The 19,119-nt window shown below is 38.2% G+C and overlaps 1 protein-coding gene across 3 annotated transcripts in view; it reads right to left on the reverse strand.

Annotated features, from left to right (window-relative positions):
• sdk1a (sidekick cell adhesion molecule 1a) overlaps positions 1 to 19,119 on the reverse strand; it is a 363,622-nt gene that overhangs the window by 88,342 nt on the left and 256,161 nt on the right. For all 3 annotated transcript variants that reach the window (XM_056261644.1, XM_056261643.1, XM_056261642.1), the window contains 6 exons: positions 17,958 to 18,125; positions 15,535 to 15,637; positions 15,091 to 15,264; positions 10,542 to 10,678; positions 8,459 to 8,606; positions 553 to 693 (listed from right to left, as the gene is read on the reverse strand). In XM_056261644.1, coding sequence (XP_056117619.1) covers positions 553 to 693; positions 8,459 to 8,606; positions 10,542 to 10,678; positions 15,091 to 15,264; positions 15,535 to 15,637; positions 17,958 to 18,125 — 871 coding nt within the window. The remainder of the gene's footprint in view (positions 1 to 552; positions 694 to 8,458; positions 8,607 to 10,541; positions 10,679 to 15,090; positions 15,265 to 15,534; positions 15,638 to 17,957; positions 18,126 to 19,119) is intronic.

Here is a 19,119-nt window from a genome sequence, read left to right on the forward strand (position 1 = left end):
GGGATATGAGGGTAGAAAGCATGGTAATTTGAAAATACTTCAGGTTTTCTACTAATACAAAGCTTAATGCTAAATCCTGAAGTATCCCTTTAATAGTTAATAAGGTGGTTAACTTTAGGTGTTGGATGTGATTAAGGGATGTATAATATGGTCATGCAGAATAAGGCATTAATGAGAATTGGTCACCAAACTAAAGTGTCACCTATTGTTCTGACCACTAGTGTCATGTTTGCCAAAACCTTTACAACAGCCTGCCTAGATTTACTTTCACACAGACATGTCAAACACTCCCTTAAATCAGTTTGCTTATACATGCGCTGGGCTACAGCTGTACTAAAACAGTGGTCAAAGTGACAGCACTAAGGTCAACTCCATTATCTAGATGGGGTGACAAATGCAATCAAAAACTGACATTGTTGGTCCCAAAATAAGCTTGACTTTTTAATCAAAAGTGTATGCCATATGAATAAATGTCATATTAATAAAGGAGTCATATTTCAGCACATTTCATCAGGCAAGTTCTGTTTGTGAAATGGTTTGTGCATGTCTCACCTGAGGACGTATCCTCTCAAGACTCCATTGAGCTGAGGCTCTGGGGGCGGCTGCCACTGCACCATAATGGACTGGTTGGTTCTGCCGCTGGCTACGATGTTTTTGGGCGGCGCGCTGGGCGGTTCCTCTCTCAGCATCAATCTGGGGAAAAAGCGCAAGAGAGTTGCTAGCACCATAAACTGGCGTGCTGTACAGGTACACACTTAACTGCGCACCAAAGTGTTCATGCATGACTGATTCATTGCTCTATTTTCTCTCGTGCGAATCGGGTTAGTCGAATCGCTCTAGGGCGCACCAGTGTGAGCCATGCAAGTGTAATCCCCTGGTCGGAAGTCCATTTCCCAACCTGATGCACTGTATCACATCCGCCCACTCCATAAAAAGCTCTTATGCGTTTTTGAGGAAAAGTCTCTCTGTGCTCTATGCACCCTGATGCTTAAAATTTGGAGGTCGCTGCTTACATGGAAACTGGCTTGGGTGCATTTACAGCCGTACAAGATTGCGTTCGTTGGCTCAGCACCTTCAAGCTAAGAGCTTCATTGAAATTTCAAGCTTTCGAATTACAAACAGACCAAACATTTTTAAAGATAAGAGCATCTCATGGTTTGTTGTGCAGGAGGCCATGTCTCTAGGCATGGTTTTGTTGTGCTGTGCGTGGAGGATTTGTCCCCAATGTGAGTGCTTTTTAACTCAGTGGTAAATACCTGTACTCTTTTCAAGGAAGGAACACACTAAACAGAACTATTTCTGTTCGATCCTAAGAGGAGAGAACATTTTTGGAGCTTATATTTTAGTTTATTAAAGAGTCTCAATTCACATTGGCTGAGACTTTGTGAGATCTGGACGAACATCAAAGAGCAAATGGACCTCAACACATTTCTCTTCGCAAAAGGAGAAGAAATACGCTGATGATGTCGATGTACTGAAATAAAACATGCAAAACACAACATTATGTATTACTTTACTCAGTAGAGTCCTAGTATTTATGCTAGTGGCTGCCATTTGCAAAATGGAGGAATGCATCACAATATTTGTTTAAAAAGACCCAATTGGTTCAGATTCATAATGAAATAGTAAACACTTGTATTGTGGGAAATGCCAATGATTTTGCGGGCTCTGTGATCCCTGGTAATGTCAAATATGTCATAATGGCTGGTCTCTACAGGCTAGTTTGCTTTCACACATAAATGATATTTTGTGAGCAATGCTCGGTTCATTCCACCTACAGAATGTGCATTTTCTTAATTAACGAAGTTTAAAATTGAATCAGTATTGAATACTTAATAATACCCATATATTCATCTGCCCTTTGCGTTTCATGCTAATGGACAGTTAAATCTGCATTAAAGTTTAATAGGATCATTGGGTCCTTTCAGATTTATTGGCATAGTCTTCTTAAACCTCTGACCACACTTTGTTATTTCTTCCCAGAAGTCTATTTCATAATTAATGCCCTCTATAACCAATATCATGGAGCTTTTCTCAGACGGTGCTCTGTAAATCTGCCTAATGATGGCCGTAAGGAAAGACTTCTCACTCGCTGAAACAGAGCTTTTCTTGGTATAGCCATGCAGTATTTACACATTTGTTTTACACACTTGCACTGTGCCACCAGCTATTAAACATCTGCCTCTGAACATAAACAACACAAGGAAAGTGCCTGGCACTTTCTACAGTTTACTTTGGTGTCCTATGACCTTTTTTTAAAGCATTAGAGGCATTGTTGTGTGTGCGTGTGTTCTGAATATATAAACTAGACGAGTCATTAACTAACATAAAATGAACCCAGCATCAACGGAATAATCATGCATTTTGCCAAGCTCTCCTTTTGACAATAAAACAGCGGCAGATAAATAAGCGTTGGTGTGGGAAGGTGATGGCTCATTATGTGAGAGCTGCACTTGTGTGCTTCTATGAGCTTGTCAGCTCTACTCTCTCTGCTTAATAAGCCCAAATGGACAGATGTCTGTCACAACAAGGAGACATGCGTGCAAGAGAAGACTGATGGGGCCCTTCAAGAACCACTTTCTGTTTTAACAGACCCTGTGGAAGCAGCATAGCTCTAAAGAGTGTATTTTTGAACCATCTTAGTCAATAGCCCTGCATATAAGTCACAATTCCTACAATTTTGTTTTCTATTTTACCTTATATCGCATCTGAAAATGTTTTTTTTTTTTGGGTTTATGACTTCATGAGAAAAAGACATGTAAATGAGATGTGAAGCACAAACAACCAAAGCTGAGTTAATACAGGTACATAATTGAAACATCTGTGAGCAATGAGCATTCAATTTGAAACATCACGTTTGCAGCGAGTTTAAATTTGAAAGTATAATTGGAAGCAATATTATGCAGACCTTTTTTCTTTTCTTTACTGTTTTGCACTTTAACAATATTCACCATAGTGACATAGTGAGTAATATTTGTGGTCACAAAATCACATTCTCTCCTAGAAAAAACTAATTCTAAAATGTTAAAAATGAAAGTTAGAGTAAAGTAGAGTAAAAAATCTGCATTGGCGAGTATATGAACTGTTGTCACTGGCCAGTAACATTTTTATGAATTCTAACAATGCATGAATGTGAACGCTCGGGACAGTTGACAGGTCAGAGCTGCATCATCACGAAAGTTTAAGACACAACTGACTATGTTTACTAGGATGCTCGCTATTTTTTTTAACATAATTTTAAAGGGAATTTTTCTGCTAAAGTGCAAGAGGACGTGAAAGAGAGCTCAGTTTAGAATGTCCACGCTGTTGACACGCTGCGAGTAATGAAATTAGCTCCCTTTTGCATCTTCTTGTGCTTGAATATCTAAATTGTCAATGCTTAAGGGAACGTAAACAGTTGAGAAAGTACGGTAAACGCATATGTACAGTATCAGTATATCAGATCTGTGTATTCGCTCTTAAAGGGACAGCAGCCTAATATTCGTGCTGCTGTATTTTTACTGTTAATCAAACAACTAAGGATAAAGAAAAAATCACTCACTTCTCTTGAGTGAATGACTCTTGTAACTTTAATAAGGATTAATTAATAAGGATGTTTAATTTATACAGAGAAGACTATGCAGTGTTCTTTGCTGGGCAACGATTAATCACATCCAAAATAAAAGTTTGTGTTTACATAATGTACATGTGTTTACTGTGTATAATTATTTTGTATATATAAATACATACATACAATTTAAGTGTATAATATACACATATAATATAATACACACACACGGTTGTATATAAATACACACATATAATTTAAGAAATATTTGCATGTATATACTGTATATATACACTCACCGGCCACTTTATTAGGTACACCTGTCCAACTGCTCGTTAACACTTAATTTCTAAGCAGCCAATCACATGGCGGCAACTCAGTGCATTTAGGCATGTAGACATGGTCAAGACAATCTCCTGCAGTTCAAACCGAGCATCAGTATGGGGAAGAAAGTTGATTTGAGTGACTTTGAACGTGGCATGATTGTTGGTGCCAGAAGGGCTGGTCTGAGTATTTCAGAAACTGCTAATCTACTGGGATTTTCACGCACAACCATCTCTAGGGTTTACAGAGAATGGTCCGAAAAAGAAAAAACATCCAGTGAGCGGCAGTTCTGTGGGCGGAAATGCCTTGTTGATGCCAGAGGTCAGAGGAGAATGGCCAGACTGGTTCGAGCTGATAGAAGGGCAACAGTGACTGAAATAACCACTCGTTACAACCGAGGTATGCAGCAAAGCATTTGTGAAGCCACAACACGCACAACCTTGAGGCGGATGGGCTACAACAGCAGAAGACTCCACCGGGTACCACTCATCTCCACTACAAATAGGAAAAAGAGGCTACAATTTGCAAGAGCTCACCAAAATTGAACAGTTGAAGACTGGAAAAATGTTGCCTGGTCTGATGAGTCTCGATTTCTGTTGAGACATTCAGATGTTAGAGTCAGAATTTGGCGTAAACAGAATGAGAACATGGAACCATCATGCCTTGTTACCACTGTGCAGGCTGGTGGTGGTGGTGTAATGGTGTGGGGGATGTTTTCCTGGCACACTTTAGGCCCCTTAGTGCCAATTGGGCATCGTTTAAATGCCACGGCCTACCTGAGCATTGTTTCTGACCATGTCCATCCCTTTATGGCCACCATGTACCCATCCTCTGATGGCTACTTCCACCATGTCACAAAGCTCTAATCATTTCAAATTGGTTTCTTGAACATGACAATGAGTTCACTGTACTAAAATGGCCTCCACAGTCACCAGATCTCAACCCAATAGAGCATCTTTGGGATGTGGTGGAACGGGAGATTCGCATCATGGATGTGCAGCCGACAAATCTGCGGCAACTGTGTGATGCCATCATGTCAATATGGACCAAACTCCCTGAGGAATGCTTCCAGCACCTTGTTGAATCTATGCCACAAAGAATTGAGGCAGTTCTGAAGGCAAAAGGGGGTCCAACCCGTTACTAGCATGGGGTACCTAATAAAGTGGCCGGTGAGTGTATATATATAAATTAGGGCTGTCAAATGATTAATCACGATTATTCACATCCAAAATAAAAGTTTTTTTTACATAATATATGTGGATGCACTGTGTATAATTATTTTGTATATATATAAAAACACACACAAGCATGTATATTTAAGAAAAAATATTATTTATATTTAAAATATTTATATTTATATATAATATAAATTATATAAAAATCTATATACAGTATATACATGAAAATATTTCTTAAATATATACAAGCATGTGTGTGTATTTATATATATAAAATAATTATACACAGTGCACCCACATATATTATGTAAAAAAAAACTTTTATTTTGGATGTGATTAATCACGATTAATCATTTGACAGCCCTAATATAAATATAAATATTTTATAAATAAATTACAAATTTTTCTTAAATATATACATGCATGTGTGTGAATATACAAAATAATTATATACAGTAAACACATTATGTAAACACACACTTTTATTTTGGATCACAATTAATCGTGATTAATCATTGGCCAGCACTAATAATTTTTAAACAAATTTGAACAAGTTAAATATTATTATACTTTTTTGTAATTAAAAGGTTTGAGTGTTTCAAATCACCGCTGCCAGTATTGTTTTCCTCCTGTAAATTCAACAGGATTTTTTGCAGGCATTCATTGAAAAGCTGAAAAAACAAAAACAAAACCCACAACAACAACGAGCAGTCGTGATCTAACCTACTCATGATGATATGATAGCAAAATGGCAGTTATGAATTGCTTTTAGCTGCCTGCACTTGAATATAATTTCCCAAATAAAGCCCTTAAATGTGTAATGTGAGCACGTCTGATACAGTTAAGCATTAATTGAGGTTAAACAAAAGTTAAGAACCTACGGTAGGTCTTTAAAGTTTAATGCGTTCCCCTCGTCAGATTATGAACCTAGATGACATGAATATTTTTCAAAGACAAACTAACAAATATTACATTTATAGAGTGGGCTCAAAAGTCAGAAAGTTCGATTTCAATATTCACTTTGCCTGGAGAGGCATACAACACGATGACACTATTTTGGAAGAGCAGGTGCTGAGTAAAGCCAGAAATCATTGGTGGGAGAGAATAGATGTGAAGTCTGCAGAGAGATGATATTACAGCTCTACTGTACGTACCCGACTGCCTCACACTGATTGCGCGGTTTCCTTTAAATCGGTTGCTCATTAACAGCTCTATGCATTTACTAGAACGCTTTCATTATTCACACAGGCGTAAAAGGAACGTCTTTTCCCGCTGCAAAGGCAGATGCAGTTACCTTGATCGTTCCACTGAAACTGAAAAGTCTTTTCAACTTTTGTTGCTCGCAGCCACCTGTTAACTGTAGCTTTCAGCTAATTCAACATGAACGAAGAGGTTTAAGCTGCTATATACCTATCTCTAAAAGCCGTCCTCAACACTCAGCTTAATAAAAGTGAAACGTTGTTGCGGAGGGTGAGAGATCACACAAACTTCTTTTCACCTGGAACAGAAACTGCATGTTTGCCACGTTAGGAGCAGATAAAACTCAAGAGGAGCCGTTGGAAATGAGGCGTCTGCCGCCCACAGCTGCAGGCCAGAGAAAGCCAGCTGATTAGAGCGAGGGGTGAGAGAAGAGGCCTGCCACTCACAACCTGAGAGAGAAAACCTACGGTGTTGTGCTTTCAGCTACAGCAGGACTTACTGAGAACTAGGGCTGTCAACTTTAGTCGTTTAGTCGACTAATCGGTCGATGCCGTCTTGGTCGACTGACATTCTCATTGGTCGACCAGTTGTATATATATATATATATATATATATATATATATACACTACCGTTCAAAAGTTTGGGGTCAGTGAGAATTTTATTTTTATTTTTTGGAGGAAAGAAATCAATACTTTTATTTATCAAGGACAGTAAAGACATTTATAATGTTACAAAAGATTCTATTTCAAACAAATGCTGTTCTTTTGAACTTCCTATTCATCAAAGAATCCTACAAAAAAAAAAAAAAACTGTACAACTGACAGACCAACAACTGTTTCAACATTGATAATAATAATAAATGTTTCTTGAGCATCAAATCCTCATATTATACTGATTTGTGAAGGATCATTTGACACTGAAGACACTGACACTGGTGATGCTGAAAATTCAGCTTTGATCACAGGAATAAATTACACTTTACTATATATTCACACAGAAAACAGCTGATTTACACTGGAATAATATTTAATACTAAAAACTGATTTTTGTTGTATTTTTAATCACATAAGCGCAGCCATGGTTAGCAGAAGAGAATTCTTTTAAAAGTATTTTAAAATCGTACCGACCCCAAACTTTTGAACGGTTGTGTATACATATATATTTTTTTACCAATAGAAAGAAATTTTCATTGTTTTACTCCTTGATATTTATTCCTTTATAAGCAGTTATATATTACTGTATTCTAAATATAATTAGCCTGTTTTATCCTCAACTTTAAATGCTGTAATTTAGGCTTTTTTGTAACAGCGCCACAGTTTAGCGCACCACGTAAAACACTCGAAAAAACGAGCGCGTCGCTTCCATTATGAGCGCGCCTACATTTGAAATAACGAACTTGAGCGCGCAAAAGACGCGATATGTGAGCAGGCCCTTTAACGGCTTTATTATGCTGACTCAATAGATTGTGTTTTCTTATGTTTTTGTTTTTATTTGTACACTTGACGCTTTTGAATATAGCCTAAATAATGTAACAAAATAAAAATAAACCTATATGCCTTCCTACTATACAGCCTATTATTATTAGGATTGTTTTTTAGGCTATTTGGGATTTTTGTGTGTTTGTTCTAAAACGCCTATCGGCTGGACAAAAGTTAACCCATAGCTTTGAAAGTAAAGAAGAATATACAGCCTGTATAAACGAGAGCTTTTGTTAGGATTTTTCATTATTTGGCAGTTATATTTTTTTGTAGCGTGTGGTGTGGTCAGGTGCGCGATTGTGACTGTCACTAGACCTAGGACAGAGCTCCTCACTTTGCAGTTAAAAAAAAATCACTTAATTTTCAAAGAATTGTATTATTATTATAGTTATGTATTATTGGTGTTTTTTCGTTGTTGTTTTATAAATGCTCTATGACAATTGTTTAATAATCACGTCTTTTTTTTTTCTTTTAGTCGACTGATCGTTGCGCAGGACAGGACTTTGGTCGACTAAGGATTTCTTTGGTTGACTACAGCGCTACTGAGAACTGTGGGTGGAGGATCAGTGGCAGAAAACACACTTAAACACACTTAAATGACAGTCCTGATGGTCGGCAGCAGACCATAGTGTGATGGGACATACTAGCCTGTTATTGACCAAGCATGAGTGTAAAAAAAAAGAATGATGGGCGGAAAACATGCGAAAAAGCAACAACGATGGCCTCCTACCTGTTGGTTTCGGTGCTGTACTGTCCTTTGCCCACTTGATTTACCGCGCAGACCCTGAACTGGTACGAGCGGGCCGGAGTGAGTCCCTTCACCATGGCCCGTGTCACGGTGGGGTCCACATCAGGCAAATACACTCTCCAGGGAGAATCTGGTATACAACGAGGACCAGAACATTTCTAACTATTTAAACAAACATTACAAGGGACAGCACTTATATATTTTTTTATTTGTTATAATATTGTTGTATTAATGTACACTATTGTTCAAAAGGTTTTAATGTTTGTTTTATAACATTTCAACATTTCAGACATATGAATTTTCCATGATAATAACCCCTTTAACTAAAGATCAGTTAAGCGTAATCATTTCTGTAAATGTTATTAATGAAAATAATTATACAGTGCTACCAAACATTGTTTTCTGTCTTCTAAAGACGCATGGTGGCATATATAAAATTGCACAATTTGCATGTGTGCATAATCAAGCATAATCACATGATACTTGTCAAGATATTTTTACACAAATTAGTCATCCACTCATAATTACATAATATGCTTGAGTAGGAACTGGCCATTAATACTTAATGACACTTAATGACCAGCCATGTAGCTTCAGAAATTATACAACAGACTCCAAACCAAATGTGCAATGAGATGAGGTTTAGATCAAACGATTTAAAATATTTTTATGAATAAACATCTCATGATTCTAAACAAAAGTACTACTCATTTCTTCACGTGTCAGACCTTCTTAATGAGGAAGATAATTACCAATTGCATTTCAATTCTTGGTCTCTGAAGGAAAAAAAATTTCGTCGACGAGAGAGAAGGTTTTTCTTCCTTTTTTTCTGAAAGGTGTTTCTAATGGGACTTCCCAGCCCTATTACACCCTGCACCAGTAATCTTCACCTCCACTCCGGGAACATTCCTCACTGTCCTCTTCCCTCCCCGGAAGATCAATCTACTTGGGTGAGGTTTTTTTTCCAGGTTCTGTTATCCCGCAACCTTTTACACCACTGGGTGACACTAACTGACATCAACTCGTACATGTAGCACATGCTGTGGAGACAGAGAGCAGCTGCACGCACGCTCTGGACTGGCTGAACATTCAGATGCATTATGGGTGGATGTGAATGAGGCGCTGAGCTCAGTAGATCTTTTAACACCGCCTGCTCGACTCAATCACTGGGTTGGATTCACTTTAAAATTATGCCACACAGCAAATGGTTATAGGGTGGCCCCAAGAAGTATTTGGGCACCTTATTCACACTTAAAAGTATTGATTTGATTTCTATATCTCTCTACTGAGACACTTTGGCTCAAATAACTTTTGATCAAGTCATGTCAAGGGGATTTTTACTGGATGTAAGAAGTCAGAGTTCATAAAAGTATAGGGTCTGGAAGTAAAAATCCCATTCAGTTTCTCCACAGTGGAATTGATTTTGAATGATAAATTATAAACCTCTAAAGACAGACCTACTGTAAGCTATGAGGTTGGTAATCGATGGTATATGCTTTTGTTGAAGACATCAGCCTGAATTATTTCAACTTAATAAAAAACTAGCATGAAGCACTGCAAATGATGTATACAGGTAGTTCTTTCCCTCATTGAAGACATTTGTTTGAAGACAATCTTGTCCCTTTGTCTTTTTGTCAAAATTTTCAACTGTTTTTTTCCCTTTAAATCAAGGTGTATAATGTTGTAATTCACATCAAAGACTTATAACTCTTTAATGAATCATTTTTTAAAAATCCCTATGGGAAAAACACTTTTAAAAAAAAGTGGAAGGACACACTGCTAGGATGCCATTCCCAATTCAGCCTCAGTTACCCTCAAGTTGACATAGGTATCCTATACCCTTCATCAAATTTGAACCACTAACATCTGACAACCAGAAAAATGGGTAAAAAATTTAAAATCCAATTTTTTGTAAAAAAACAACAACATATCTTTCTTTGCAATAAATGGCCATTGGTTTGATATACAGTACGTTACTAATGAAACTTTATTTGACCCAGACTAGGTACAGTGATGGGTGAAGGGGGTAAACCAGTGTTTGTGAGTGTGTCTGCATGTATCTTACTGTTCTCGGAGAGCTCAACCACATAATGCACTAGGGGGCTGTTTCCATCAAAGGGTCTCATCCAGGACAGGTCCACGCTGCGGCTGTCATTGACGTTCAGGCTAGCCTGCAGGTTTCGAGGCGAGTGTGGCAGCTCTCTATGAGGACAGAGAACAGAAAATACTTAAAGTGCTGTTTCACAATTCCCAAATGCTGCATAAACAAAGCTAGAATTAGCACATAGCTACAGCTCTATACAGAAAGTGAAGTGATTTCTAGGTTACTTCATTGAGTATTTGTTTAGGAACTGCCATAAATTATAAAAATCTGAATGCTACAACACTTTCCAGTTTATGAAAAAGCAGATGAAAATCAAACAGAGTATTACACGAACGCTACCAGGCGTTCATTGTGGTTTGGGTCTGTTAATGATTTTATCTTTGGGACTATCCTTCCCAGTAGGCCCCCTTGGCCCATTTTCAGATCTTCTCATATTCCTACTGCTGCCTTCTCCATGTTCAAAAAGATTGTGATTCCAAATTCAGCTTGAATCTCACAGCCAGTTGGAGGCAGGCGTTCATTTGCATTCGTCTTGATTTTCTTCTTCACACTAGTTTTTTTATATTTTTTTTATTGATTACTTTATTAATCATTTCATAGGCATCCTGCTGAGACCAGGCACCGAGCACCAACGGTTGCGCTTGGAAAGTTTGTTTTCTTCTCTAAATTAAACCCATGGAGAGAACCAGCCATGCTTAAGATTTCATCACTTTTTGCGTTTCTTTCTAAGGAAGACTGTGACGTTTCCACAGGTGTAAAATAACTGCTAATCCTTCACATGATGGTATCAAGATGACGTTAACTGGTAAATTGCAAACTGTTCAATAAAATAATAATAAAAAAGAGAAATTCTTGAGTCTGTTTTGGGTGAACTATCTCTTTAATATCTCTGTAATTTTGCTTTGCAAGTAAATGTATCTTGTATTATACTACGGGGCTGTTCAATGCTTGAATCTGATTGGTTGACGGACATTCTAAGGTGTGCACTTATTTTCAGGGAAACGCACGGCTAAATAGATCCAGGCAGGTCTTTACTGCATTACAGTTCCATATCACTTCGCCAAATGATTTCAGTTATTTCAAAGGTATTTACAGCCGACAACAGCAGCAAAAGAACCAAAACCCACAACGACACTAACCAAGCAAATAAATATAGTAAACAATAGGAAAAAACAAAACAAATTATTTCCATGTTTTATGCCACAAAATTACATTTTATTATGCACGGAAAGCACATACTCTCTTCCTCCCGCTCTCTCTCCCCCTAAAATGCATAAACATACAGTACACACACACACACAGTCACACAGAAACGTATTGTCAGTGCTGCTCTGATGATTTTATCAGTAAAATAGCTTAGAAACTTAAAAGCTACATGACATTTCTCACTAGCGAGGTAATAACGGCGCTGTTCTTGAAGCAGATAAACTTACGGTTTCGCTATTAGTAGAGACGCTGCTGCCGAACTCTGCTGAGAGACACTCAGACGCAGGTAATTCACACACGCTTAATCTCTCCCTCTCTCTCTGTAAGAAATTAGTCCTACACAATAGTTTTAAGAACAGAAACCTGACAAATGTCTTGAAATACAAACATCTGAACAATGTCTTGAGGTGTGTAACCGTAGTGTAAGTGGAATAATCGACTTCGGTCTGTTGAATTATTAGAAAATAATGCACACCCGATTATTTTCTAATAATTCAATGGCCCTTTGTCAATTATTCCTTACTTAAAGATGTTTAGATATTATCCATTACAGATAGTATTAGAACTCAAACTGAACACTTGAAAAATTCATTTTTTTTGTACATAGAGAGTTAATATAGTTATCATAAAAATAACAGACTGGCAACAAAATGAAATCGACCTTGGTATTAGTATTAATGCTTTTGTTCAGATTTATGGATCATCAGTGTTTATTTTTAATGGTGTGGGCTGTGATCGCTGAAGGTGGAAAAAGACAACGGATGGGTGACTTCAGCCACTGGGGAAAGTCCTCCTGACAACATGCCTGATTCCACACAACCATCTGATACCACCACGGTATCTTCTTCAGTTTAACGAGAAGCCAGAAAACCCACAAACAGATAATGAGTCTTAGTTCCACACAACATTAGCCTCATGAAATCTACATAAAGTACACACACCCGCTGGTTAATGCAGTATTCCAGCGGTTTATTTCTGGAGAGCTTCTGAGGGGATTTTATTCCCTCATCATATTGTGGTACAGAGTCATAAGCAAAGGCTTTAGGTGTTAAAATGTTTACGCTGCCAAGATTTAGCTTTTATTTTGGGTTTAAGGATTCAACTGGCAGACACGTATCAGAAATGGAGTTTCAAATAGCCGGGATGAAGAAATCTACCCACTCAGAGACTGGTCAAAAGGTCAAAAGAAGTTTTTTTTTCTATTCTTTTTTTTCTGGATAGAGAATTAGAAAAGCACTCATACATACTAGCAAACTAACTTAAAAGGCAAAGAACAGTAAAAAATTAAATAAAAGGCTTTACGTTACAATTACTGTAGTAGACTGTTGATGAATATGAAAATTGAGTATAAGCAGTTGGAATTCAGTTTGAAAGGTTACATTGAAAAAGGTTACTGAGGAAAGGTCAGTCTACACACTCCTGCTGAGAGTAGCAACCCACTCAAGTAGTGCCATGCAGATGCTGCAGTAGGTGAGCAAACAAAATGCAGAAGAAAGCTAAGCAAACAAAGAATACCGTGTAATGGAAGTACAATGTTAAAGGGAGTTTTTCTAAAGACAACTTGACAGCACATTAAACTACTACATTTACACCAATGTGAGTGATGCTTGCCCATGCAAAACTCATTGCAACAATGCTAAGATGGTGTTGTTGTTGGTAGCCAGGGCATTGCTATGCAGTTGACTTTTAAGGTGATGATACACAGGGCAACTTTTTGAGCAATGTTGCTGGGCATAATTTAGATCGGTCGTGGGCCCTGTGTCTCATCTGGTTGCCCGTTGATGGCAACATTGCCCAGCAACATTGCTCAAAAAGTTGCCATCTCTGATTCTCTGCTCACTTGCACTTTTCCATTATCAGAATGAACTGTTAGCATAGTGGTGCTGCAAAATCAGGATTGTGACATAGATGGCATGTTCACTGACAAACATGACCACAAACTTTCATTTTGTAGGACTGCGTTGTGCTGAGAAATCGTACAATAATCATACCGTACCGAACCATGTTCTACTGGAAATGCTACTGGTACTGTTCCCAAAGACTGTTTATATACTCAAATAAATATGAATGGGAAAAGGTGTAAAGCACAATATGGCAGAATGAGTCCTGCCTTCTAAATAAAAGAGCCAATCACAAATAGGTAAAGTCAGTGCCCTGAGACTGCACATGCACACTGGGTTTACCAATGTAAAATACACACATTTTAAACAATATAAAAACAACATTTATTGGACAGTTCATGCCAGATTTTCCTTGTCCCAATTCAAGTCACTTTAAAGGTTAGAGCTCTTGAAAGTCGGAAGGATTTTGATTTGGCTGTCAGGTGGTTTTATTGTTGGTTCGCTGGAAGAAAAATCGTTCTGAAAGTGAATCCAATGATATCGTTCCTCTGTGTCATTCTGTTGTGGTGTAGACAGCCTTTTCACACCAAAAATGATAACTATAAAGATAATGATAACTAGGATTTTTTGTCAGATATATTGTCCACCAGGTTAAAATCATAAACAGTATATTATCATCCATTGGTGTGGATGATAATGTACTGTTTATGATTTTAACCTGGTGGACAATATATCTGACAAAAATCCTACCGACCCGTTCACACCATAACTATAAAGTTTTAAAAACTTTCTAATAGTGAAGTTCACATCACAACTATATCCATAACACAGAGAAACAGAATTGATAGAATCCCTTTCAGACATTGTCAGCTAACCAGAATCCAGGAGCATTTAAAGTTGCAGATGATATCATGCAGCTCTTTAAGGTCGGCTGGATTCCGATTGGCTGTCAATGTTTTTATTGTTCATCAGCTGAAAAAAAATATTCTGAAAGCGATTACAATGATATCGTTCCTCTGTGTCATTATTGATATAGTTGTGGACTGCACTATTCTCACAGAATTAGAACATTTATTTAACCCGTATTGTCCATTGTGTGAACAGGCCTTAAATCTGTATTCTTTTTTTTTTTGTCTGTTCAATTGTCCACCAGGTGAAAATCATATACCCGATCACTTAGAGAAGTAATGTAACAGCGTTCCTCAACAAGTTTCATGATTTGAGTTATCATTCATGTTTGTAGCAGAAACTGTGTGGGATGAGTTACATGACAAAGTTGAATACTTAGGGTTAGAGGTTTCTGAGAGACAGCATATATTTCGCTCTTCAGTTACGTCCTCACACTTCAAAGGCAGCTGGTGAAAAATGATGCGCTATGCGCACCTGGAAGGTGACACACATCCATCAGCACAGCGCATTAGTCAGCCTAATGCTCAGAGATGAAGGGAAGCTAAGTCACTCACATGACCTCCAGACGGGCCGCCTTGGAGTCGTTGCCGGCCTGAGAGATGACGTCACAGGTATAGTCCCCGATGTCCCCGGACCAGGTTTGACTGATGTGCAAGGAGCCCTCCTGCAGGCTGATACGCCCCCCTCTGGTCTGGCTCACTAACTCCTCATCCTTTTTCCACACGTACCTGCCAAGTGAAGGAGACGGGGAGCGGAAGAGAACTCTATCACAGTCAAACTGACACAGGGGGAGCGCAGGAAACAGCGCTGGCTCATTACACTGATATCCAGCATATTAGCGCTGAATTAACTGTACAACACTACGGATCATGCTTTGAATCAACTTCAAGGCCTGCGGGCTGACACTTTGAATTAACATTACAATCAAACCGAGTGTGGAGCCCTGGGCTCTGATGTCCTGACGAGAAGAGGAAGCAGCTTGGCTCGTCATCACTCACCTCACTGCCACACGCGGGTCGTGTGTGGCGCCACACTCCAAAATGGCTGTGGTCCCCTTGATGACACGTCTGTCCGTGGGAGGGCTGGATATGGATGTGCGACCTTGGAGAAAACACAACACTGTTGATTCTGCACAACTTTAATGTTTCCAAGAACCAAACGGCTACGCTTCATTGTATCACAGCCTCTTCACACGTCAACGGCCAAGCACATTTCCCTCCCGCTGAGACAAAGCCAGGACTTTACATGCTCTGATCAGTGTGTAATATCAAGGCTGGATGCTGTAGATATCACCTTGCTAAGCTGTGCCGAGAAGCTGCTTTTCATGGAACAGTTTATCATGCTCCGCTCTGACGTTAATCATTTATTTACTTATTTATTAAAGGAAGGATGTTTAATGCGAGTTCTGCCAATCCAGAACCACACATTTCCACTTAAATAATGGTGGGTCTTTGCTGTAACAAAATGTAACAGTATTTCCCCATTCAATTCTGACGTTAGGTCAAAGTTATAGCAGCTTGTGATGGTTTAAAAAATAAATCAAAGTTGAAATGTGAAGTTAAGGCCTGCACACAAAAAGACAAACAATAATCAATTTAATTTGAATCAACAGTTGTTAATGCATCTGTTCAGACCAACACAATTTCAATCAACACGACGTCAATGCAACAGATTAAAAAAAATTCACACTGTAAAGAAAACTGGCAAATCAATAAACTTAGCTCTTTTTGTTCAAATGCACAGAGTACCATAAAAATGCTGTACCATAAAACTACTGTTCCTCCAATAGAATAGTATGTCCGAATACATAGTATTTGAAAAACAGTATGCGACCAAGATGCACCAAGATTAAGTGCGTATTGGGTGGACCCTTTACTATTTCAGCGGCCACGGGAGGGGATTTATGAATGGCAGTGAAGTGACGTAACTGATGCTGGTGGGTCTTGTGACAGTGACAACATGGCGGATGTAGTACGTCTAAATTTTATTCATACTACCCATATTCATACTATGTAGAACCTGCTTTTTAACGGTCGCGAAGTAAATTCGAATTCAAATGTAGTACCTACTCAGACAGTATGTGATGTTGGACGCACCGTACGACTTGGTGGCGCTTACGAACAGACTATTTTGCAAAGCGAAAGTGAATAGCAGAGGACGAATCCAGAATCATCTCTCTTGTCTCTGTACTCTTGTATTTTGTGTTGTTTGATAAACATCATAGCGAATAAAAAAATCTAAATGTTTTTTTAAAATATGTAAAAACTGACTTCCTTTTTTCTCTGTGACAAGCGAGTGTCATAAATTGAAAGATGCACAGCACTGCTTTGTGTGAGGAAACAAGGTATTTCTGCTTTTCTACAAGCACCATCTAGTGTCAGAAGTGAAATTGCATTTTCATTCAGCCCGTCTGCCATTGCTATGCATTGTTCTGAATAGACGATTTGCATGAGAAAATCTGGTCATATTTTTTTGTGCCAAACATTTGCGTTGATGTGACCAGGCCTTTATTTTCGAGCTACAGTCTTTATCTGTCTGTCCAAGTATACATGACACAATGCATTATAGAAGATTTGAATGTTGAACGTCACCTCAGTCAACTGTTGCCCAATTAATTTGAATAGAAGCAGGTCGAAACTGACCTACAACCCACTTTACTAGATTTGTAAGTCTGACTGTGCAAACATCAAATGATTTCAGTCTAACAAAAGTGTTTCCATGTTTAAGTCCAAATTATATTAAATTTGAAAAAAATGGACGAAAATGCAAACTAGGACTCGCACACAAAAACCACATTGCGCTATGTTTGTTTGAGTAACAGTTCGTAATATATGCAATCTCGTTTCCGTCATGAAATAAAAAAATAAAAAGGTAATTGCAACTTTTTATATCAAATTTCTGACTTTTTCTCTTGCAATTTGACCATGCAATTCTTGCAAAGAATTATATCTCTTTTAAGAGGCACCTAATTTCGTAAATGAAAGGAACTGTCTTTATCACAAAATACATATTTTGTTCAAGAAATGTTTTGATACATTGCATTTTGTATTCATATTAATGACAAAATCAAATACTACATTCACAAAATTACTATCTCATTCATGATATGAATTTCGTGATCCAGTCTGAATCTTTCCGTCACAAAATTAGGCAGGTCCAGGCCAGGACTGGCCATCGGGAGCACCGGGAAAAATCCACCTTCATTTACATTCATTCCATCTTTTTTGACTAAACTAAAAAAAATTCCAAGATATAAACTCTGATGTGCAAAAAATAAAGTCAGAACTGTAAGACAAGTTTAATTATTCTAATTTGATTTAATTCTTCCATAGTGACATCATCTTTCCTCTTTGAAGTCAGTGAAAAAGCAGATTCTGAAAGATGTTCACAAATGTGCTCTGATTAAGTGCGATTGTCTTACTCCATACGGTGAGGGAGGCGCTGGCGTTGATCGCTCCCTCTGAGTTAGCGGCGTAGCAGGTGTACATGCCCGTGTCCTGCATCACCACCGGATGAACCTGCAGACCGCCGGACTCCAGCAGGGTGAAACGTGGAATCTGCATCGAACCGCTGGCGAGGATCTGAGTGTCTGTTGTGCACACACCAACAAACAAACCAGTTAGAGCTCAATATCTCGCTTCTGCTTCCATATAAGGAATTAATAGAGCATCACTATGCATGGTGTTGGAGCTCGGGATGATTTTATTACAAGCTTAAAGTTTTCCCAGAGGAAAAACCGCCTGCAGAGCTCTCTACCTGGTTAGGGGCCACTATTATATATGCCGCTTCATAATTGGGAATGCAATGGAAACGACTTCATGAATATAGTCAAAACAGTTGTAGAATGTAATGGTAGTTTTTTTTGTTACTCTTGCATGAAATTATCTTTTGTGTTGTCAATCGGATGCAACAAAGACATCTTAATGGCTTCCTGTGAAGCACACAACACACAACTTCATAAATCAATTGATGGCTCTGCCGCAGTAACAAAGCAGCGAGAATGCCAGCGATCTGCCTGTAATAAGTCAAACATAGTACTAGTAAACATAACAAAACAGCAGGGCTAAGATGCACCCATGTTAATACTGACATTACATTGATGCTCTGTTCCATGCCTACATGTAGCTGGCTCCCTATGAAGACAACATTTTAAGGCAGAATAAGTGTTATCAATGTGAAGACTGTTACAAAAAGTGAGCAATTTAATTATGATGCCTCCTAATAAACCCCATTTTGACTGAAATCCAAAACCCAGAATGAATTGTGACAACCACAGGGGCAAAAAAATTCATCCAAGACAGCAGATGAGTTGAATGAAATTGTTGTTATAGATAAACTTATATTTCATTAGTACAATGTATTGATAAATTATACTGAAAAAAAGTGCACTTAAAAATGCATTGTTTTACCTAATTTTTGTGGGTGCTACGTGTTTTATGTTACAGCAAACTCAATTGCGAGTCAAGTCTCTTGTACAAAAGCTGCGTACAGAGTTTCTGCCTATGTAGAGGGCTCTACATAGCCTTACACATGCCTTAACATAGCTTAAATGTAACTCTACACCCTTGCTTCGTTTAGTTTAC

The sequence above is a fragment of the Rhinichthys klamathensis genome, unplaced genomic scaffold (genome assembly GCF_029890125.1).
Source record: "Rhinichthys klamathensis goyatoka isolate OS25496 unplaced genomic scaffold, OSU_Roscu_1.1 h1tg000184l_1, whole genome shotgun sequence".
Lineage (NCBI taxonomy): Eukaryota > Metazoa > Chordata > Actinopteri > Cypriniformes > Leuciscidae > Rhinichthys > Rhinichthys klamathensis.